Below are 24,182 nucleotides of genomic sequence, written 5' to 3'. Positions count from 1 at the left end.
ATACAGCGTCCATGATCGCTGAGTACCCAGGTGGGGCGGCCCCGGGTCTTGAAAACACTCGCCTTGCGGCGAGGCCCCAACTTCTCGGACCTGAGCGGTTCTATTGAACACAGGTGGCAATGCGGCGCGATTACTACAGGACAAAGAAAAAGCACAACAAAACAGAAATTACAAAAAGAAACAAAACAAATAAATACTTGCAGGAAAACACTTTGTCGGCAAATGTTCCACGAACACAAAAATAACTAAAACAAAACAAATAAAAGCTTCCAGGAAACACACTTGGTCGGCAGATGTATCACGAACACAGGCCGCGCGAACAATGGCCGGGCTAACAAAAGCCGGGCGAACAAAGACCGGGCGATCGAGTGGACGATGAGCACGTCCGCGGAATGTATGCAGTCGCCTGAGAGTCTTCCTGCTTTACCGATATTTATAGTCTCTGGTAATTACTTAACACGAGATGTTCCTATAATTACAAATCAAACACCTTTTTTTTTCGGGCCGGGGGGCGAACCTGCTACGAGATCACCGCGCCCAGGGGGCGCGCGGTTTATGTGGAACTTGACGATCTGCAGGTGTTGGGAACAGACCGCGGGCCCAAGGAATTTTAGGGCCCTACCGCACTAAACGACTCCCCTGCACTCTTACACCCGACGTCCGATCTCCGTCCGGGGTCAGAACCCGGTCAGAGTAGGGGGGTTCCCGCGGTTAACACTACAAACAGAGACGCGGCTCCACCCCGAGGACGCCCGACCGACGGGTCGTTGAGGCGATAGTCGACGACCAACGACGCCGGTCCCCGCGGTACGGCAGCTCTACCAGGCCGCCTTGGCGATGCTGCTGGTTTTCCGGAATACCCAGGTGGGCCAAAACCAGCCTTCCGGATCGGAACGCGATATACCGCCAACCGGGCCGCATCGCAGGCAGCACCCGCCGACGCGTCTTCCCGTCCTCCTGGTGCCAGCGCGCTAGAGTCACGGTAGCGTGCGGCGCAGCCTATGCCCCCTCAGGTCGCCCCGTGACCATCACCGGCAAGAGACTGCCTCCTCAAAAATCAAACACCTTTTTTTCGGGGGGAAATCCTCATGGACTACCTCCGCCTGGGGAAGCGGAAGGGCGTGCCGGACCCTACCAGCTAAAACCACCCCGGTGTCTCCCCACAGGTGCGCGCGGGGCCGCGGGAATCGAAATTCTTCCGCAGAAAAATCAAACACCTACATCAACTTAATTGTAAAAGAAAAGCGTCAAACAATTCCATAAAAACAAATACCTTATCAGTGAATACATATTACACGTTTGCACATTTGCTATTATATTATTACAGGCATTTTCACATTACATTGCTTACACAGCACATATGTTAAAAATTGAAAATTATAGACAGTTTGAATTTCTGAATCACCACATTTATTACTGGATAACATAATTGTTCGACAATCGACCTTTTCGAACAATTATCTTACCCTAGCAAAGGTACGTGGCGGTACCAATGGACTCATCGTGTACCGACTAATAAATTAGTTTAACCTTTATGAAGTCATTCACTTTTATGAAAAAGGGCTATAAGTAATGCAACAGTCAACAGCTAGCACGTAGTATACCTAAGTCCGTAAGCTGATGCTTTGATGCATTATACGGCTTTAACTGCGTGGTGCTGATGCTGAGATTCATTTGATATACAAGGTAGACCTACCTCTTTGAGGAGTATCTAAATAATCGGCGCTTTAGAGGAGCGCGCCGCGAACTGCCTTACCTCGATACGACTGACCCCCCAGCGGCTTGGCTCGGTAGGCAGCGGCTTGGCTCTGCCCCTGGCATTGCTGAAGTCCATGGTAACCACTCACCATCAGGCGGGCCGTATGCTCGTCTGCCTACAAGGGCAATAAATTTTTTTTAAGTGACGATAACTGTTTTGCATTATCTGATTTTAATGAAACAAAGCTTTGGCTTCTGACCCACTCTATTTATATTGTTACAACACAATTTACTGCTACTGATACTATATATATTTGTTAGAGAAAAAATAATATTATAAATCGCTAATTTATAAAAATTATTTTTATTACTTTCCTTCAATACAATAGAAATAAGTATTGATGATGATTACATGTTTAACATATTTGATTAACTAAAAGATATTGAAATCTATTACAAAATTTCAATGAAGGCGTTATCTGTTGTTATCTGTTGGTTTTTTTTCTTTGTTTAGGTACACGAAAAAGAAAGTACTGACAGAAAATACCTCCAAATGTCAGACGAACCCTAACCAAAATAAATTATTCATTAACCCATTTTCTACGTCAAGAGATATGCCACAGTTCGCTAGTAACGTTTTCCTGCTTGTATTCTGGGGCATCATTCGTCTTTAATTACGTATACCGAACGGATCCCATTAATAACCTTTATTGCCTTTCAGGAATTCCTATCTTCTGCCACGTGTTAGATAAATAGGAAAAACCTTTCTTTAAATGGTCGTACGTGTCTTAATACTTCGTGGTTTTCAGATTGAATCACTTTCACTGAACACAATAGACCGGTTACTTGGCATGATTGCCCGATTAAGCTGAATGACGATCAATCGTAATTGTTTTCACCTGACCTAGTTTCAATTATTTATCGATCAAAACTGAAATTAGGCTGTTCGCAGTGGGCTTTGGTAAACTCGGATCTATTATCTGATGATTGGACGCAATGTGAACACACACGGCTAAATAGCATCCTGTCCATTTCTGCCACGAAGCGGTCACACGTTCCAGTTTGAAGACTAGGCTCTCTAAAAAGAATGAAACTATGACCTCACGTCTCGAGTTAGGTAACATTAATCATGTTATGATGACTTCAGTAACTCAACACTTTAGGTTTGTTATGTCGAATACCCATATAGCGCAGTAAAAATGTTTGCGATAAGCTAGCCAAAATAGATACTGTAGTATTGTTTTGTTACAGATGCTGCAAGCCATTATTCCAGTACTAGTCCTCGCAACAGCGGCGTTATCTTCCAGCAACATTCTTCCATTGCTGTCCAAAAATCAACTGGAAACAGAACCATTCGACTTGAATGATCTACAAAACGACAATATATTTAGCAGTCAATTTCATAATATAAAATTACCCGGCAGCCTATATTTGAGCCCGCAGTCCGAAGTACAAGACGATATAAATCTGGAATTAAAAAAATCAGAATTACAATTCCCAGACCCTAAAAACGATGAATGGTTAACGAACTTGAATATTATCAATAAGAAAGAGAATTACAATGATGAGGGGTTCAGGCAAGAGCAATGGCATAACTATCCCAGACAACTTGATCGACTGCACAAATATTTATACGAACATTATAATGTTGATAAAAGGAGCTTGGACGTCAACGGACAACTTGAAGACGAAGACAGAGAGCAACAAACTTTAGACGAAGAACCAATATATGAAGCAATGGCCAACAAGGCCGATTTAAATGAAAACATTGACGGCGAGTACGTCCGTTCTGCTGATCCTATGTTAAAAGACATTCGCTTTGAATATAAAGACGATGTTGAATCAGCAATCGTATCAGAAACTCAACCGCGAAAGAACGAACGTAAAGATGTAAACGCACGACTAAACATTGATTTAAACCCCGAAATCGCTTTATTAAAAGATAAATTAGATAAAACCGAAAATACAGGTGGGCATTTTTATTTTTTTTCACGTAAAGAGGCTTTATGTCTAATATTAAACGATTAGTGAATCCAATAAAACTGCAGTGTGAATATCGCTAGCAGTCCAAGAGATTGACTTATCAATTATGTTGAAATAAATGTTACCCTATCACTGAATTCGAAGCTTTATCTCACAATTAGAAATGAGCAAAATAAACTAATAAAATAATAATAATTGCTGTCATTATTATTTTTCAGAAAATTCCATGGAAGAAAATAAAGTGGTGGCAAAAAGGATATTCTCCCTGTGGAGTCGTCTCCAAGGTCTGAACCATAACAGAGGCCATGAACTCCACCACAGGCGGCATTTGCACGCGTTCTATGGACTTCCTGACGGCGACGGAGGAGGAGTGTTAACTGCTGAAACCAGGGCCACATTGATGAGACCGCCAGGATCTCCGCTTAGATGGGGTTGATAAAATATGATCGTGCTTTGCTCGGTCTATGTTCGCTTAGAAAGTATTTAAAGTAGTTGTTGACTGATACTAAAGTTCTAACTAAAATATATATTTTGATGTAATTTCATGAAACTGAATCACTGAATACAACAATTAGGCTCAAAAACTTAATGTGTAAAATATTTTGTGTTTTATTTATTTATTATAAAGACAATGTTTAGTACTTTAATTGTTCCTAAATTAAGTAAATATATTATTTGAAATAAAAACATGTATAATATAAGCTAAATAGCTGATCAGAACAATAAAACGACCAAAGAATATTAACTCAGACATTTGTCTGATATAAGTATTTTTGAATTTATAACTTTGTAGAGGAATATTAAATTATGTATGATGTATCTCCGTTTGTGCATTTATAATGTGTAACGCTTTAAGTCTTTTATTAGATTTACAAGTTAACCCGTGTAACTTCCGCTTCTATTGTGTCTGTAAAAATTCAATATACCTAATATGAAACATTGTAATGGAATGTATAGTACTAATGAATTCCTGGCGTAATAATATATATCTAGTCGTTATATATTTCATGTAAATAAATACCAAGTATATGAGCTATCATGTTTTATTTAAATTCCCGCTACCTAATGGTAATAATTAATGTCTGGTAGTTCTGATCAAAAGGAAGCTAGCGCCATCTCTGTTAATATCATAAAACGATTTGATTCCAGTGTTTGTTTTGCATTTGGTTCATGGCTATTATCTAGTATTCATAACCTCCAATATTGAATGTAAAAATGTCAATTGAATAACAAATTTAAATACAGCTTACTTTGACCTTGACAGATAAGATATATCGAATCATATTCTGACAAAGTAAATAGTGTAAATCCTCTCTAGTGAGAAAACAATCGTAAACAGAAACGGCGCAAAAAATTGTTGAATAATACTTAGCTTAATTTATCTTTCATAAGCGACAATGGTAAGTTCTTAACATTTTTATTATTCATTTTTATTTGTTTAAAACGACAGCGACACCTTTTTCCTACATTAATCTACTAACCTCAAAATTTTCGGATAAAATAAACAGTTCAATGATAAAGTTGTTAAACATTCAATCATTTTGACGACTAGTACTTTGGTTTTTTTTAAAGGGATTTTAAGACTTGGTACTTAAGACCTTTAAGTCATGTCATTATAATTTATAATATTATTTTTACGAAAAATGATAATATGGAGTGAAATGTAATTAAATTAAATGAAGGCAGTAGTACTTTGCCTGTGCACGAATAGAGTAAGATTACAGTAATATGAAGTGTAGCATCTATGGCAATTTAAATATATTTACCTAGTAAATAGTTAAACACATCTATCGCTCAAAACATACCTAAAGGAAACTAGCTGTTGAATCAATTTTAATGTAATAAATACAAAATTGTTTCTCAAATTGGTGTTTCTTAAAGGAACTGATAATTCGGAACTTACATATTCGAATTTTAGAGTTGTTTGGAATCCAGAAAATAATTTTTATTATATTTCCGTTTGATCTCGGTTGACGCTGAAAATTTGTAGGTAGCTTAGCATAAGATAACAACTATTAGTACTAGCACTATTTCTGATCCACTATTGATATTTTTCTACGCTCCTAGCAGTAACGCTAACAGCAACCACAACCCAAGTCACCGTACTCGTCGAACTAGACTTAGACTTCCTTTTCGATATCGAGTCGAGGGAACCCGCTCCTCCCCGCGACCTCCCACAGCTGGAGTGCCGCAAGGCTCTGTTCTCTCACCCCTCCTATTTAGCTTATTCGTCAAAGATATTCCCCGGTCGCCGCCGACCCAGTTAGCTTTATTCGCCGACGACTGTTTACTATTCCAGTAGAAACAAGTCCCTAATCGCAAAGAAGCTTCAGAGCGCAGCCCTAGCCCTAGGACAGTGGTTCCGAAAATGGCGCATAGACATCAACCCAGCGAAAAGCACTGCTGTGATACTTCAGAGGGGAAGCTCCACACGGATTTCCTCCCGGATTAGGAGGAGGAATCTCACACCCCCGATTACTCTCTTTAGACAACCCATACCCTGGGCCAGGAAGGTCAAGTACCTGAGCGTTACCCTGGATGCATCGATGACATTCCGCCCCCATATAAAATCAGTCCGTGACCGTGCCGCGTTTATTCTCGGTAGACTCTACTCCATGATCTGTAAGCGGAGTAAAATGTCCCTTCGGAACAAGGTGACACTTTACAAAACTTGCATAAGGCCCGTCATGACTTACGCGAGTGTGGTGTTCGCACTCGCACACACATAGACACCCTCCAATCTCTACAATCCCGCTTTTGCAGGATAGCCGTCGGAGCCAGTCACCGTCGACGCCCTAGACACGTCCTTACGGATCCATCAGATCCAATAACCTTTGCATTAGACGCCTTCAGCTTTAACACTAGGAGCAGGCTTAGGGACCCCGGTAACCGTACTCGTCGAACTCGACAAAGAGTTCGCCGTGCAACCTAACCCATGAATCAGCTCGCTGAGTTTCTCGCCGGATCTTCTCAGCGGGTCGCGATTCCGATCCGGTAGTAGATTCATTCGCGAAGCAGCTGCTCTTGAGCTGTTAGGTCTCTTTCGGAGGCGGTCGGGTAGCTGTTAGCAAATCCCACCCCTCCTGGCTGAGCCTTTGCTCGCCCACCTATCCTGGTGAAACTGGAAAGGCTTCCGGGACAACAGTAATCCTTCAATCATAAAAAAAAAACTTAGACTTCACACTTCGCCCATACTATTAGCCTTCTGAGATTCTCGACGAATCTTCTCATCGGGCAGCCATTCCGATAACCATACATATACATATAATTCAAATCCTTAGCAGTTCCTACAATTTATTGAAATAAATACGCGAGTTCATACATGTGTAAATATCAGTGAAAATGTACAAAATTATTAAATCACTAACTACCGGGCCGCTGTGAAGCACAACTATAATATGATTGGGACTTCAAACTTATGCCTCAAGGTTCTGTTGTCTATGTGCTTTATTCAGGTACCAGATGAACTGTTAACTTATTCGCCCAACTCTTTAGGAATTTTAAGAATGCATTAACTTTGCTCTTTGTTTTATTTACGCAAGGTTGAAAATCGTGTGATTTTGCACGCCTATTGGCTGTCTTCGTGTTCGTGGCGTGTTCGAGCAATGCTACATGCAAAAAGCATACCTTTCGAAGAACGTCCGGTGGATATTGTAAAAACTGGTAAACAGCTAACTGAAGAGTACAGAGCCATCAATCCAGCGCAAAAAGTACCAGCTCTCGAGATAGGTAAGAAAAAGGATGACTTCATCGACTTGTTGATCAGGTGGCTCTTAGACAATCATGTGCCACACTAGATTGATTTGAATTTTAATCTTGGTTAGAGTCAGTATGCTTATTAAGGGTATCAAGTATGATGTTTTGGTGCATTGTTTATGAGTGTTTTCAAACATGACATGATATAAATGACACAGTGTTCGTCCAATAATTGAAATCATTGGCACCTCTAGATTTACGTTCATTTGTCAAATTTTTCTCTTTTGTTTTGTTATTTCTAAATTGGGTATTAGGTAATAACTCTAGTCAATCGTTACCTAAAATGTCTTTAACGAAATGAGAGGGGCGAAGTTGTGTGATTTGTTTTATATTGTTAATTTAGTGTTTCTTCAGGTTTAAACGTGTATAATGGTAGCTTATTAACTGATCAACGTCTGTGAAAGTGGACAAATGTGGGCGGTTGAAAGGAAGTCGCTGGACGTGAATTTTAGAGTTCTTCCAAAAAGTTTCATTTCAACTCATTTTATTCATATTCAATTTCATCCCAATTTATTGCAATTTCACATAATTCAACTTTATTTCATTTTTCATATAACAAAGTAAGTATGTACATAAATTTACAAGTATAATAAAAAATAAAGATTAAAACCGATGCTGGCCAAAACAGTATCGCAAGTAGCTTATTGCAATATTAAGAAAAAAAAAACAAAAAAGGTGGTAGATGTACCAAGATACGTTAGTGTGTTGTCATTTAAAAAAAAAATTAATTTCATACATTTTTCGTGACACGAGTAAAGCACGCTAATAATAACACACACAAGAGGTAATGCTGCTTAAGTCTTTTTGTCACATAATCATCGATAGTATAACTTCGAAAATACACGACCATTATACCCACATCTGACATGAAGGCTGCTAATACGCAAATATCCGTTTGTCAGAGAGGAAATGGGAAAAGTATTCGGCTATTCGCTGAATGTGACTTTGTCACTCCCTACATTATGAGAATTGGATGCTCCTTAACGAAGACGAAGGGATATTTTTTTGTATCCGCGCGAACCGTCCCTTAAATCGAATCATTGTCAACTTTAGAATATTAAAATATCGCCCATAAAACGTTATAGGTTTAGCCTTTTTATACTAGTCGAGAGAAGATTTATAAATTGTTCTAAGACAACAAACGTGATTGGTGTACTCAATATTTCTCTTAGCTCGATCACCCTATTCTTTGGCCCTACGATGTCTGACGATGGTGTTAATAATTGTGGCTTCTCCGACATACTTATCTTAAATGACATTTATAAATTTCATTTCACATTTCAAAAGATCATTAAAATAATAATTTTATTAAGTGCTGAAATAAAGGAATATTATAAGAAGTATTTAGAATCACAAAGAAGAATGCGTATTTTAGCTATTTACATCAATCAATATTTAGTCTGTCTCGTCCTTAATTAGTCTAATGATGTGGAATTATAGCAGATGATGTCAGACAATTCCGATTACAAGAGAAGCTTAAAGTATTCAAAGTCAAAGAAAGGTAAATATAATTAAAAAACTTGTTCCACCACAGTTAGACCACACGCACTCAGCTTTTTCGTATTCGGGACGAAAGCTTACAGTTGAAAGTCAGTTAAAATGAGTTTAATACGTAAAAAAAACTTGAAGTCATCATGGCTTAAAGGATTAGATACCCAGTGCATACATATCACCGGTCTATGTGATTTATTATAACACGACTGCATCGGTGTTAGAATCTTGCAGACAGGTATCAATCAGTTCTAAGAAGTTCTTCGTGAATATGAGAGTGGATAATTCAGTACTTAACACATACTTCCCAATGACTTCCACGATGCCAGAATAACGTCGTTTAATAAAAATCAAATCCCCTAAAATTATATATCGCGTAATGACTAATGGGCGTTTTGTTAGCCCATTAGTCATTAACATAGATAGGCGGCGAGCAGCACCCTATCTCAATGTCGATGTAAAGCGTTCTAGTGGGGCCGGGCAGCGATTGTACTATAGAACTGAAACGTAGAATGCATGTTTCAAGGTCGACGGAAATTATAAAATAGGAAAAGTATAACTGAGAACAAATCACGCACGATCATCCAGCCCCAATTTATGATTCCCTGTGTTATAGTTGCCATAAACTGATAAAGAAACTTCATCATCATCAGCCTGCGGCAGTCCACTGCTGGACATAGGCCTCCCCCAAAGCTCGCCACTGAACCCAATCTTCGGTTCTAAGCATCCAGTTACTGCCAGCTGCCCTGCGCAGGTCGTCGCTCCATCTAGCAGGAGGGCGTCTTACACTACGTTTGCCGGTTCGCGGTCTCTACTCCAGAACACGTCTACCCCAACGGTTATCGGTTCTGCGACATATGTGACCAGCCCACTGCCACTTCAGCTTACTAATTCTGCGAGCTATATCGATCATTTTGGTCTTTGCCCGAATGACCTCATTGCGTATTCGGTCTCGCAATGACAAACCGAGCATAGCTCGCTCCATAGCTCGCTGAGTAACTTTTAATTGGTGGACTAGTCGCACAGTCAGTGTCCACGTTTCGGCTCCGTAGGTAAGCACGGACGGTAAAGAAACTTATATATGTTTAAATGTACATATTATGTAGAAAATGAAATAATGATAATAAATGAATATGGAAAATGTTCGCAGAGCATGAAACGGTATTTCTGATCCTGTTTATGCCTGCTCGATATATTTAGTACTTAATTGATAAATGGTGACTCAAATATTTCTAATAACCACTTCTTCTGAGTCGGTCTCTTCATTGCTAAAGGAGGTGTCTAGTTTGTAATATTGATCACTCAATCTTCCCCACGTCTTCATAGCCTCGATTATTGGCAGGGCGGTTAGCGTCTATATCAGATCAGACCAGACCAGTGGGTAGGTGAGCGTGTCCACGTGATCTTCTCCCATCAACCTAACTAACTACCATCAGCTTATTTAAGTTACCGGGGTCTCTACGAGCGATTTGACCGAAATACGTGAGAATGCGTTAGAAGCAGATAGTGGACAGTCTTGTGATAATACCATGGAGAGTATTAAGCGGTAGGCAGCGGCTTGGTTCTGCCCCTGGCATTGCTGAAGTCCATGGGCAACGGTAACCACTCACCATCAGGTGGGCCGTATGCTCGTCTGCCTACAAGGGGAAAAAAAAAAAAAAAAAAACCAAGCTCTTTCAGAATGGCTAAGTTGGTCCGGCGTACTGTACATGGCATTAGCAACACATCTTTGGCCTTTCAGTTCGTCTTATCGTTCAGATACTATAAGGTAATAGAATCGAAATGCTATTATTAACATAAAAAATCATTTAAAGAGCATATATCTCTGTAGTAAAGGGCTTAGGTCAGCAGGAATTCAATAATGCGTCACTTTACACAAACAGCTTGTATTTATTTCCACTTTGCACTTACAGAGTAATTTACAGTGATCGTGCTTACACTTTCAACTCTCTGTCGAGAATGAATGCTACCTCGGTGTGCTTGAATATATATTGTCTGATCGCCCCACCACAACGGAATGGTGGTGCGATCGACGTCACTAGACGAGTGAAGTCAACCGAGTCAATTGAACAATTATTTAAAATTTTATTAAGTTAAAATAAATTCAGTTAATTATATCTGAGATACTATTATCTATTTCCAGAAGTAATTAGATTAGTTTTAAACATCTTTATCGAGATGTAATAGAATACGATCAACATCATCGGATATGCGTAGCAACTAAGCCTACACGACAGCAGACTTTATTATAATTTATGTGGAACTTGTATTATGTACTTATAAATACCTAACAGCTCGGCCATCCTACTATAAGCGAGTCCCGTCGCTTTTTTGTTTTGCTAAGTGAGACTTAAATAATTTAATTTCAACAATAGTATTTGTTTCATAATGTTAACAAAAAAAATGTATTTTTTTATATAAATAATTACCTTAAAACACGCAGTATCAAATCATGTATAATATTAGTTTTACTTACAAGTTCAGAATTATTAGCTTAGACTGAGTGAAAACACATCTATGATATTAATTTTCTGTTTCGCGTTCCTCGTCTATCTCGGAATCATTTTATCAATGGCTACGATAGCTTCGTATCGTCGGCCGTGCTTACGAGTCAGAGGTGTGTCTTCAATTAAAAACCTATCATTGTTGAGCATTTTTACTACACGATAAGGACCTTGATATTTTACAACCAATTTCTGTGATTTACCATCGTGAGGCATTTGCCTTGCCACTCGTACTAGGTCTCCCTCTTTATATTGGGTTGGTCTTTTCCTATGTTTGTTATAATTGTCTGCGTCTCTTACTTGTTGTTTTTTTATTTTCTCTCCTGCTTCCTGTCTCACCTCATCCAACTCTTCATTAATGACTTCGCTCAACTTACCTTCGGTCCTGCTGATAATGTTGAAACCGAATAGTAATTCGGAGGGACTTTTCTGTGTTGTCTTGTGTTTTGTAGTGTTGATTCCAACTTGTATGTCTAAAATGTGTTCATCCCAGGACCTATCGTCACTACCGTGATTAGACGTAGACAGCGCATCTAAAATTGTCCTATTGAATCGTTCAACTTGTCCGTTGGACCTAGGAGTAGCAACGGCATTTTGAATATGTTTTATACCGTATGATCCAATGAAGTCCTGGAATGTCTTACTTGTGAAGCTAGTACCCCTATCTGTAATTAATCTAGTTGGGACTCCAAAATAGCTTACATGCCTCTTCATTACTTGTACTGAGGTAAAAGACTTCGTGTTCCGGACCGGGTTTATATTCACATATTTTGTGAATCCGTCAACGATTACCAATAAGTAGCAGTTACCTGTCTTGCTCTTGACGAAGGGTCCGAGGTGATCCACATGAATGGTGTGGAAGGGTATAGTTACCTTTTCAATAGGATGTAACTCGCCTTCATGCTTTCCACCTGGAGCTTTATGGTGCGCACATTCTAGACATGATGTGACGTACTTTTTTACAAATCTGCGCATTTTTGGAAACCAATAATGATCTCTTATGCGTTGAAGGGTTTTTTCGAATCCCCAATGACCAAGGTCATCATGATTCATTTTTAGAACCTGCCACCTTACACCTTGAGGTACCAGCCATTTCATCTCTTCTCCTACGATACAATAAACTTTATCGTTTTTGAGTTTATAATTTTTGTGTATGTCTATGGCTTCCGTAACGACCGGGTCCGCTAAGCTTTGTTTAATCCTCCTTACCTCTTCATCAGCAGCTTGCACAGTCGTAATCCAATCATGGTCATGAATCGGTGCCTGTACTTGTTCTTTTACAGGCAAGACATCCAAAATGTGCGCTCCACCTTCGTCATTACCTACAGTATTCCTGCTAAGTGCGTCTACATGGGCCATCCGTGCGCCAGGACGGTACTCTATCGTGCAGTCGTATTCCTGTAGTTGAACCCACCAGCGTGATATACGAGGTATCAAATCTCTCTTGACTAACGTAGACCTAAGTGCATTGCAGTCAGTCAAAATCTTAAATGGTATACCTAAAAGATATACCCTGAATCGATTCAAAGATGCGATCACCGCGAGGGTTTCTAATTCATATGAATGCATCTTACGTTCGTCACTTGTGGTTTTCCGGCTAAAATACGAGACTGGCTGCATCACTCCATTTGAGTTTCGCTGAAGAAGAATACCTGCAAGACCTTCTTTGCAAGCGTCGGTATGCAGTTCTATTTCCGCCCTAGGGTCATACAGAGCAAGTATGGGTCTGCTTGTAAGTAACTCCTTTATCCTTTCGAATGCTTGTTCTTGCTCCTCGTTCCAGGTCCATCCCGCATCCTTTTTTAATAAGTCTGTTAGGGGAGCAGTGATGATGGCGTATCCCTGTATAAATCGTCTAAAGAAACCGGACAGTCCAAGAAATTGGCGTACCTCGTGTTGATTCGTGGGTCGTGGAAACTTGGAGACTGCTTCACTTTTTCGACTCCCAGGTCGAATACCACCAGCGCTGACTTCAAATCCGAGGAAGTCTACAGTGTCGAGGAAGAAATGGCACTTACTTAACTTTAAAGTCAACCCACCTTCTTTCAGTAGAGTACTTCCTCTAATCTCAGCAATCCTTCCTCGAAGTCTTTTGACGGGATTAGGGATATCATCCATGTATACAATGGCATATTTAATTTTAGCTTCCTTCAATATTTTGTTTATCGTCCTTTGAAATACTGAAGGTGCATTAACGAGACCGAAAGGCATGCGGTTAAACTCAAACTGACCATCAGGTGTTACGAAAGCCGTCTTGGGTCGAGACTCTTCCGATATGGGGATCTGATAGTAGCCAGATGCCAAATCCAAAGAAGTAAATAAAGTGTTACCCGCCAGCAAGTCCAGCTGATCTTCCACTCGTGGCATCGGGTAATGATCCTTTTTAGTTTTTCTGTTCAGAGCTCTGTAGTCGACACATAAGCGTTTATCACCTGTTTTCTTCTGCACCATGATGATAGGACTCGCATAGGGTGATGACGACTCCTTTATTATATTGCTGTCTAACATTTCCTGGATCATGCTACTCACCATCAGTCTTTCGGCGTACGACATACGGTACGGGCGATACACATTAGGTTCGTCATCTATTAATTCTATGGTCATCTCAGTAATCGTTGTAAACCCTAAATCATGCAATCTATTTGAGAAACGGTCACCATACCTTTCCAGCACACCCTTTAGTTGTTGCCGCTGATTCGTATCTAATTTCGGGTTACAATTTACGGAAATGTTCATTACAGAATCGTCAAATACGACGCTAAAGGAGTTTTTTATCTCGTCGACTGGAACTTGCTTTCGTTCCAAGGATCGCGTGAGCAGTGTACCCTTAGTAATACTCAATGGTTTTAACGCAACATTATAAATCAGAATTGCACCATGACCGTTCTTGATGTTGTAGCAGCCAGGAAGTAAATAATACTCGGCGCCTTCGGGGCCGTGAAGCGTACCTTTAACATCCACCTCACAGTTTATCAACTGTGCGTCTGTAAAGACTTGTACTGCCTGTGTTGCGGAACAGGGAATTTTATAGTCTTGTGAGGCTACTAGGTTTATTTTATTTGGAGGCATTCTATGAATATTGATAGAATCCGGAGTTTTAATAATAAGAATGTCTGGTTTCTCCGTAAACGAGTGCCCGAGGAGAACGGGATGTACCAACACATAATCATCCACGACGTATAAATTAATTGTTTCTGCTACACCTTGAACCTCTACAGTGGCAATGACTATTCCTAATGGTTTTACCATGCTGGCTCCTATACCTCTAAGCGTCGGTAAATTATCTCGATTAATCATTGTTAAACCTAAAGATCTTGCGTCACTTGCTCTTATAAGTGAACATTGGCTGCCCAGATCCACATGGCACGTAATCACAGACCCGTTCACCTTAATATCCATGACATACTTATTTATTCCGGTATTTTCGCACGTTACCTCCGATACCTGTTTATGCTTTGGATCATTAGCTGATGTTAAATCTTTACCGGTTTCAATTGAAAACCTTCCCGTATTTTTGTAGCAGTTAGATGTGAGATGACCGACTTTATTACATGTAGTACATTTGGTAAAGGGCTTTTCACACTTAGTACTACGGTGACCTATCTCGTTGCAATTGTGGCATTTCACAGATTCCACTGTTTTTCCACATCTGAAACTAGGATGACCAATTTCGTTGCAACTACAGCACTTAATTGCAGGGTTATTTGTTCTCGAAGAATCCGCTCGATTGGTATTGATTCCGAACCTACCTCTGCGTATGATATCTTGATTATCTCTGCTCTGTCCTATTTTAACAGTTTTGAAATATTTAAGTACCTGTTTGGGGTCACGGAATTGAGCTGCTTGAGCTCCAACTTTTACTGCGCGATCTTCTACCCCATACAGAAGACAATCTACGGCTTGTTTACCAGATATGTTACACCTATTTAGTAAATTAATCTTCGCGTAGTAATAATGCTCCAGCGATTCACCATATTTAACTTTCTTGGCCAACATTTCAGTTAAAAGCTCAGCGTAATCCTCCCTACACGGAAAAGATTCTAATAGTTTCTTCTTCCATTCAGGCCACGTATGCAATACCGAAGTGAGACCCTGGTACCATGTTTTCGCGACCCCGCATAATTTTGGCATAGAGTAGTATATAATTTCTCTTTCTTCCCACCCATAAATCTCGGCACATTCTTCTACTTTGGTGATCCATGTTATAATAGTTTGGTCTTTGGATAAAGGGTCAAACTCCGGCACCACATTCGCGTTAAATGCTAGCTTAGGTTTGTCTGAGCTTTTAACCTTTTCTAAAATAGATAAAAAACCTATCCATAAGCTTAATATCGCGATTAGTATCTCTACTTTTAGACAATTTAGACAATTTTGATCTTTTAGGAGATGGTGTCGTACCTCTAGATGCAGAAGAACTGCAAGTATTCCGCCTCCTCCTGCTTGGCTGACTAGACTCGTCTCTAGTCCGCGATTGTCTGCTTCTAATGAGTGGCCGAGATAGTGACTCTTCCGCATCACTTGATATCGACCGACGTCGTGACTGGTTTAGCTCGCGACACCCCTTTCTTGAAATATTGCCGTTTACGTACATTGAGTGAAGTTCCATGATCCTCATCGGTTGTGTTCCTTTCTTGGTCCGTGTTCTCACTTATTTTTCGATATCGTAACCTCAACCCACCACCTTGGGATTTCTTTTTTTTACATAACCCCTCATCCTGGGTTATGTATTTTGAAATCAACCCCCCACCTAGGGTATCATTCATTACGCTCAACCCTCTACCTAGGGTATTTGAGCCTGACCTTCCACCATATTTTGAAATCGACCCTCCACCTAGGGTGTCATTCATTACGCTCAACCCTCTACCTGGGGTATTTGAGCCTGACCTTCCACCATATTTTGAAATCGACCCTCCACCTAGGGTGTCATTCGTTACGCTCAACCCTCTACCTAGGGTATTTGAGCCTGACCTTCCACCATATTTTGAAATCGACCCTCCACCTAGGGTGTCATTCGTTACGCTCAACCCTCTACCTAGGGTATTTGAGCCTGACCTTCCACCATATTTTGAAATCGACCCTCCACCTAGGGTGTCATTCGTTACGCTCAACCCTCTACCTAGGGTATTTGAGCCTGACCTTCCACCATATTTTGAAATCGACCCTCCACCTAGGGTGTCATTCATTACGCTCAACCCTCTACCTGGGGTATTTGAGCCTGACCTTCCACCATATTTTGAAATCGACCCTCCACCTAGGGTGTCATTCATTACGCTCAACCCTCTACCTGGGGTATTTGAGCCTGACCTTCCACCATATTTTGAAATCGACCCTCCACCTAGGGTGTCATTCATTCCGCTCAACCCTCCACCTAGGGTATCCTCACTAGAGCCTGACCCTCCACCTAGGGTATTTCCATCGTCTCTTTCCATCTCTCCTGAAACTTTCGGTTACCACTATTAGAGCTGCGTCACCACTAGAGTTGTGTCAATTGTGATTTATTACCATTCCAATATTGAGACAGTATGAGTAAAAATAATAAAATCTAGCGGCCCACCCTTGCTTCGCATGATGATTAAAGCGTGGCGTACCTAAATATATAAACCTTCACAATTAATCACTATACTGGCGGAAACCACAATTGTTCAGTAGTTTTTACCATGAACAAAAAAAACCTTGTTTTATAATATGTAATAACAGTGTAAGTATCAATGGCCACTGTATATAATGGTAGACTACCGACTCCTGCTTTTATTGCGTGAAAATAAATTAACTATCCGTCCCCCATCAAAATCAAATGCATAAAAAAATCTGATTTAATTTTATACCATTTTTATGGTAAATTTTACCTTTAGATCGTTTTTATTCATACTCCGCAAAATAGGAGAGAAAAAATTTAATAAATTAACAGTAATCAGTAATAATTTTCTCCTAAAACTAGGAGCCCATAATCAAATAAAACATGGAATCTACATCAAACTATGGTAGCATGGTAGCATGGTAATAATCCACTCCTTCAATTTGGTCAGGATACTAAATTGCCTTATTTAATGTACACGATAATTAAAGGAAGAGAAGAAAAAAAAAAAAATCACATAACATTATAACAAAAAGTTCAAATAGTATTTCGTTACTTACGTTTTTCCGGGTTTGTAGGCGTGACAAGAAAATAAGAAATTTTCTTGCTGATCCCACTTCTGACCTAAAGGGCTTAGGTCAGCAGGGATTAAATAATGCGTCACTTTACACAAACAGCTTGTATTTATTTCCACTTTGCACTTACAGAGTAATTTACAGTGATCGTGCTTACACTTTCAACTCTCTGTCGAGAATGAATGCTACCTCGGTGTGCTTGAATATATATTGTCTGATCGCCCCACCACAACGGAATGGTGGTGCGATCGACGTCACTAGACGAGTGAAGTCAACCGAGTCAATTGAACAATTATTTAAAATTATTATTAAGTTAAAATAAATTCAGTTAATTATATCTGAGATACTATTATCTATTTCCAGAAGTAATTAGATTAGTTTTAAACATCTTTATCGAGATTTAATAGAATACGATCAACATCATCGGATATGCGTAGCAACTAAGCCTACACGACAGCAGACTTTATTATAATTTATGTGGAACTTGTATTATGTACTTATAAATACCTAACAGTAGGTACTAGTACACTATTTATTAAATGATTATTCTCTCTTGTCAGCACGACACGTTTGACGAGGCCTCGTTCGTCATTGGGTCACAAGGGCCCTTAGCCGTATCGAGTGCACTCTAGCCTCTGCTAATCACCATATCATTACCATCAGAATACATTATTATTCGCTGGATGTATTTTGTTATCTATAAATTTATAAATAGCTTTCTGCTTTATTCTTCATATGACCGCTAGGAGATTTTTTTAAATTAATCTACTATAATATGTTTTTGTTTGTTGTTTGTTGTTCTAGTGAGAACGTTGACTTGTCTAAACTGGGCAGGTCAATCGAGTCCATGTTCTACTTTGGCAAAATTTCCAGCCAATAACTAAATAAATTCTGGAATACATTTAAAAAATACCGACAGTAAAAATATAAATCGTCTGCACAAAATACTAAACTTTATTCGCGGACTTATAACCATCAAATGGTAATACGGAAATACTGCTGCATCTAATAAAAGAGTTTTATTTTGCAGTAAAATAGCACCTCAATTAGTCGGTTTAAAGCAATAACGTTGTCCGTCACGATAACAAAACTCGTAAGCGGGAAACTCCTTAGAACTAAACAATATAGCTCACATCTCGGAGGTCGTTTAATGCTAAGATATGAAAATAACGAGATTCTAACTACCGAATGATGTTCTTGCTAATGCGACTGGCAGATTATCAAACTTGATTAAGTTTCGATTATAAATTCCAGGATGATAGTTTTGTAACTAATATCACGCGATACGCAAATACGCAGCGGCTTGGCTCTGCCCCTGGCATTGCTGAAGTCCATGGGCGACAGTAACCACTCAGCAAAAATAAATAAAAAAGAATACATAATTGAACAATTACAATTCTGGCAAAACCTTGACAGATTCTGCTTATTTTTGTCGCGAAACCGACTTCAATTACATTTTAAGAAAATGCGCCTAATTTTCTAACGCAAAATCTTTATACTTTTTTTGTATTATACACACATATATTATTTTTCCAACAACAAACAAAGGAGATGGTTGTCATTTATCTAGGCTCTGGGATTTTTTTATTGTGAAAATTAAACTTAAAACGTAAAAAAAACCTTAAGATATTAGTTATGTCGGTATGAGAACTGGAGGACTACGAAAACTCTGTTGGTATCATAGAAGAGAAATATGACAAAAACTTGAATCAGACTAACGACTTTTGCAAGATAAGCTTCGATGTTAAGTTGTACGTTTTGTAAGTGTTGTAAGTGTAAGTGTTGTAGTGTGTTGTTGTTGTAAAAAAGTACTGGAGTGGAGACCTCATACTGGACGTCGTAACGTGGGCAGACAGCCAACGAGGTAGACCGATGACCTGGTCAAAGTGGTTGGTAGAGACTGGATGAGAAAGGCAAGAGACCGAAGAGAATGGGGTGCATTCGAAGAGACCTACACTCAGCATTGGGTGGACACGGGTCGAAGAAGAGATGTTAAGTTGTCCATTAAGGAGCCCATTGACATCAGACAACAGATTTGTTAGTACCTATATTGAAATAAAACAACCCCTTGATTACTAAACACAAGTGAACCGTTTGATTCTATAGACCGACCAATAACATTGTGATAAATTTAAGAAATATGTCGCCACATTAATAACGCCTATAGAAAAACTGCTCATAGATTGCCAACTATTTAGGTCAATGAATTGTTAAGGTACATGACTCTCAATAAACGTAATTCTCAATTTATTTCGATCAGCGACTAGACAAGTATCTGAGTTGTGTGGCATCAGTCAATATTTAGATGAAAACATTGACATAGCCGTTTGTTGATTCAATAATATAATACGAATTGTTGAGAAATTTTAAGTGAAACTGGCGAGAAACATTATTCATTTAAATATTTAGACAATTTCGTGTTCGCGGTTCGAATCCCAGTTGATTCCAAATCAATAAACTTAGACAGTGATTGGAAGCGAACATGGAATTTAATTTTGAATATGAATAATTTTGTAATATTTAATCGAAATACTTGAGCGATTCAACTTTGCTTTGCTTTTGTTATGTGAGGCTGAGCGGAGAAAGCCGCTGATAACTCGGGCGGGTATTTTAAGTTCGCATCGTAGCATACATGCACAGAAAGCCGTAGTGTATTCCTCGGAAAGTAAATTGACAATATAATAATTAAAAAACCTATGCAGCAACTAAATTTCAAGATTTCGCACACATGGTCGCTCACATTTCTTTCAAAATCAACATTCACATTCAACATTATTGGCAGCCAAGCGTGAATACACTTGAACACACATACAGTTCAAGTTCCGTAAATATAATTTTAGCAAAATTGAGTACAATTGAAACATGCCGATCTCAAACCCGATCTAAAACCTCTCGAATAAGAGCATCAGAATCTGTCGAAAATCGTATAACAAAATTAACACACCCTTATTAAAAATCACACGAAATTTATATAGATATATTATAATTATATTTCAATTATGGATTTGCAAAATATTCTTCAAAAGACAACGACATCAAAAAATATTCGCTCCTGTACTTTAACTTGGGCTCCTATGCCGGAATTCCACACCCGCGAATTTGACACGGTTTGCGGTTCTTTAGGCAATGAATTAAACAATAATCATGTTCTTACTAATTTTGATATTTAAAGAAAAGCCGATAAAACTCATTTCCACGGATCAGTAGTAAAAAAAACATTTGTTTCTTAATTATTATTAAAAGAGGGAATAAAAGTGAAAGAAGAGAAATGAAATTCGTAAAAATTCCTTATTTTATGGTTACCGGTTACCTGAGTCCGTAAATATTATATCGTGAGTGTCGTTACCCACTTCGAAACGTGAGGTCGTTGTCTCAAATGTATTGTGCAGCTAATGTTCCATCACTCAAACCACACAAGACACCTTAGAACAACTCCTGTCATCATTTATTTTTGTTTGTTTGTTTGTTAATATACTGTGTAAAATCTAACTAATAATATCCTGCTAAATTATGATTGCAGTTCATTGTTCTGTTATGCTCCATTGGTTCAATTTGCGTATCGAGTCATCGCTCTCCCAACTCTATATTTAACGTTTATTGCTTCAATGGCTACACTCGTTCATTTAAAATTGCTAGAACTTTGAAGCGTCCGCGTCCTGATGGGTAAAGCGACCGAATTATTCGTATGGAATATCATTAATATTTGCCAGTAGTAGGGCGCTCTGTAAACTCGCATGCGAAGCAGTCATTCGCTTCGGCTTAAAGTGTAGGAGTGCCAGAGAGACTTCAATCTCATGTTTCCAGGTCGATAGCGAAATTAACGCTTGATGTATTTCGGCTCCCTGCTTAGTTCAACTCCGCAATAAATAAATAAAAGGTATAGGTACAGTAAGTTTCCTCTGTGTAGATGGAGTCACCTTAGTCGAATCTATGGCGATAATACAGTACATAGAAGATACGAGACCTGAACCGAAACTCATGCCAGACACAGCACTACAACGCGCCCGTATGAGAGAAATATGCGAGGTTAGAATTTGGCCCAAATTTAAAATAAGAATTTTAGGTACGATGGGTGATGTACAAAAAAAAACAACACGTCTTTTAAGTTGTTAGTTGTCCGTTGGATGCGCTTGGGTAGCTGTTAGCAAATCCCACCCCTCCTGGCTGAGCCCATACTCGCCTACATGTCCTGGTGAAACTGGAAAGGCCTCCTGATCAGAAGTAATCCTTCAATCATAAAAAAAACATTCACTATGCTTAGAACTTGCAGGCGAATCGAGAGTTGGTCCCACCCTTAAATAATATAAGAATACGCTTGTAGTTTGTACTATAGTAATAAATCAATAAATCTGAGTCTAGTAACACAAAACTATTAATAGAACCCCACGCCTTCGGTTACGCTGGCATAGCCCTCTTAAGGCTACGAGTTTAGGTAGGATATAAAAAAGAACCCCGTAATTTCTAAACTCATTAATGTGATGGGCTTCTTTTTCTTTGTAGTTTTTGCAGACTCTTTTTGTAATCTTAATTTCCTCTTAATGGGTACAGTATAGTATTGTATAAATGTGTTTGTTTTACTTCGGAACATCACCGACGTGAGTCTACCTGGACAGTTTCATACTATTCTTAATGTTTTATATTTTGTTTGATCACATATCGCACCTTTAGAATCGAAGTGGTACGATAGAATCAAAATACTTTATCATTTTCTAGACGAAAAGAGAATTTAATTTTATAAACTGATAGAATAAATGTATTATTTCAATTCTTTAAAAAAGTCATAAAAATAAATATACTAGAATAAAATTAAGCAATAGTATAGTTTTTATTAAAGACTACAAATTCAACTGAAGTTATGAAAATCTTATCAACAATAAATGATTTTCTTATTACTATCAAATCGACAGGTACTAGGATTAACATTGTAACTCTGCTTTTGTTAAATATGATTTGCAAAGTTATTCCTTGCATCTGTCTAATCTAAATATTAAGGACATATTTTACGAAACAGACTATTGTATCCGGTATACAACCATTACAAAATTTCGGTCTGAAGAAACATTTGGGAACGGAGGAGAAATTCCTTAGCTTCACAAAATACTGGACTGAAAGAGGACTGCAAACGCTCAATGATTTGTTAGCGAAAACATCAGGAGCTTACTGCATCGGAGATCAAATTACGTTGGCTGATATCTGTCTTGTGCCACAAATTTATAACGGAGTAAGCAGGTAATGGAATCTCTATATCTATATATCATCTATATGTGAAACCCTAAAAGTCATTAATTGGTTGTATGGCGTATTGTGAGCCCACCCGAGTAGATATCACCACCCCGCCTATTTCTGCCGTGAAGCAATAATACATTTTGATTTAAAGAGAGAGGCAGTCGTTGTTCATTAAAACTGAGACTTGGAACCCGTATGTACAGGAAGGTGGCGATATTGTTCATGTCTATAGGCTCCGGTAACTACCTAACACCAGGTGGGCCGTAAGCCCGTCCGCCCTTCTAAGCAATAAAAAAAATCTATATGGCCAACCCCGATAAGAACATCATCATCATCATTATCCTGCCCTTCTCCCAGTCACCTGGGGTCGGCGCAACATGTTTTCTCCTTCCATACTTTTCTATCATATACAATTTCTTCGCTCACTCCCCTCTTACCCATATCGTCTTTCACGCAATCCATTCATTTCTTCTAGGTCTACCTCATCCTTTATATCCTTCCACATTCATAGTTAACACTCTCTTACCAATCTCGTTTTCATTTCGTCTCATCACATGTCCATACCATCCCAAACGCGCACTCCTCAGCTTCCCTGTCACAGGTGCCACTTTCAGACTTCCTCTAACATATTCATTCCGTATTCTATCCATTCTCGTTACTCCACACATCCATAGCAACATTCACATCTATGCTGCATGCAATCTAGAACATTTTGTTTAAAATAATAAATAACGTACATAATTTATTGTATTTTTCAGACATAAATTGGATTTAAAGACGTATCCAATAGTATCCAAAGTTTACGAGAATTTATTGAAAGAAGAATTATTTCAGGCGACTCACCCAAAAGCCACTAAGGAAAAGTTGAAAATCAATTTGTAAATCATGCTTAAATATTGGTTGCTTATTTGTTATTATTAAAACACAAGTGAGCTCAATAACTTTTTTTTTTGTTAATTTATTTCAATTCAGGACCAGCGATACCAATTTAATAGTCGTGGAGTCAAGAAATACTGAGTGAGCAAACTTGTAGCTGTTTTCGTCGGATTTTTGAAATTCATATGATTGTTACGTAACCAACGGGAAGTGTGTTCACGAATACTCACGACCCAGAGCTTGTTATTATGTTAAGCTATCGAAAAAGCTAACTTGATCGTACTACCGAACTATAGTAATGCTAACAGATAATTCTATGATATAGACGCCATCTCTGGTACTACTTTCTTCTACTAAATAAGTAGACAGCTTACGAACCCCTTAATGGAGAACTTGACCCATGGACATCAGTAATGCCTGAGACACAACCAGTCCCTACCGTTGAAGAGTCTTTTCAAAGTCGTTTGAAGCAGACCATACCACTAAAAATCTCAGAAA

At 38.9% G+C, this 24,182-nt stretch overlaps 2 protein-coding genes and 1 long non-coding RNA gene across 3 annotated transcripts in view; 2 read left to right on the top strand and 1 right to left on the bottom strand.

Annotated features, from left to right (window-relative positions):
• The window catches only part of LOC101745341 (uncharacterized), a 57,703-nt gene extending 52,988 nt beyond the window's left edge, over nt 1-4,715 (top strand). The window contains exons 2-3 of the mRNA XM_004928517.5: nt 2,950-3,667; nt 3,900-4,715. Of these exons, the coding sequence (XP_004928574.1) occupies nt 2,950-3,667; nt 3,900-4,117 (936 nt within the window). The 3' untranslated portion in view covers nt 4,118-4,715. The remainder of the gene's footprint in view (nt 1-2,949; nt 3,668-3,899) is intronic.
• Nucleotides 2,047-5,223, bottom strand: LOC134200178 (uncharacterized). The gene is made up of 3 exons (XR_009974988.1): nt 5,163-5,223; nt 3,116-3,165; nt 2,047-3,036 (listed from the first exon to the last, which is right to left on the bottom strand). It is a non-coding gene; the product is annotated as an uncharacterized LOC134200178 (long non-coding RNA).
• GSTz2 (glutathione S-transferae zeta 2) lies at nt 4,955-23,749 on the top strand. The gene is given in 5 exon segments (NM_001046988.1): nt 4,955-5,081; nt 7,224-7,410; nt 21,490-21,608; nt 22,594-22,811; nt 23,567-23,749. Coding segments are annotated over 5 exon segments (651 nt in total). The 5' UTR covers nt 4,955-5,078; the 3' UTR covers nt 23,691-23,749.
• Nucleotides 23,750-24,182: the final 433 nt, after the last annotated feature.

Source organism: Bombyx mori, chromosome 15, assembly GCF_030269925.1.
Source record: "Bombyx mori chromosome 15, ASM3026992v2".
NCBI lineage: Eukaryota > Metazoa > Arthropoda > Insecta > Lepidoptera > Bombycidae > Bombyx > Bombyx mori.
The sequence above is the reverse complement of the archived record's forward strand: the minus strand, read 5'-3'. Positions and strand labels throughout refer to the sequence as shown.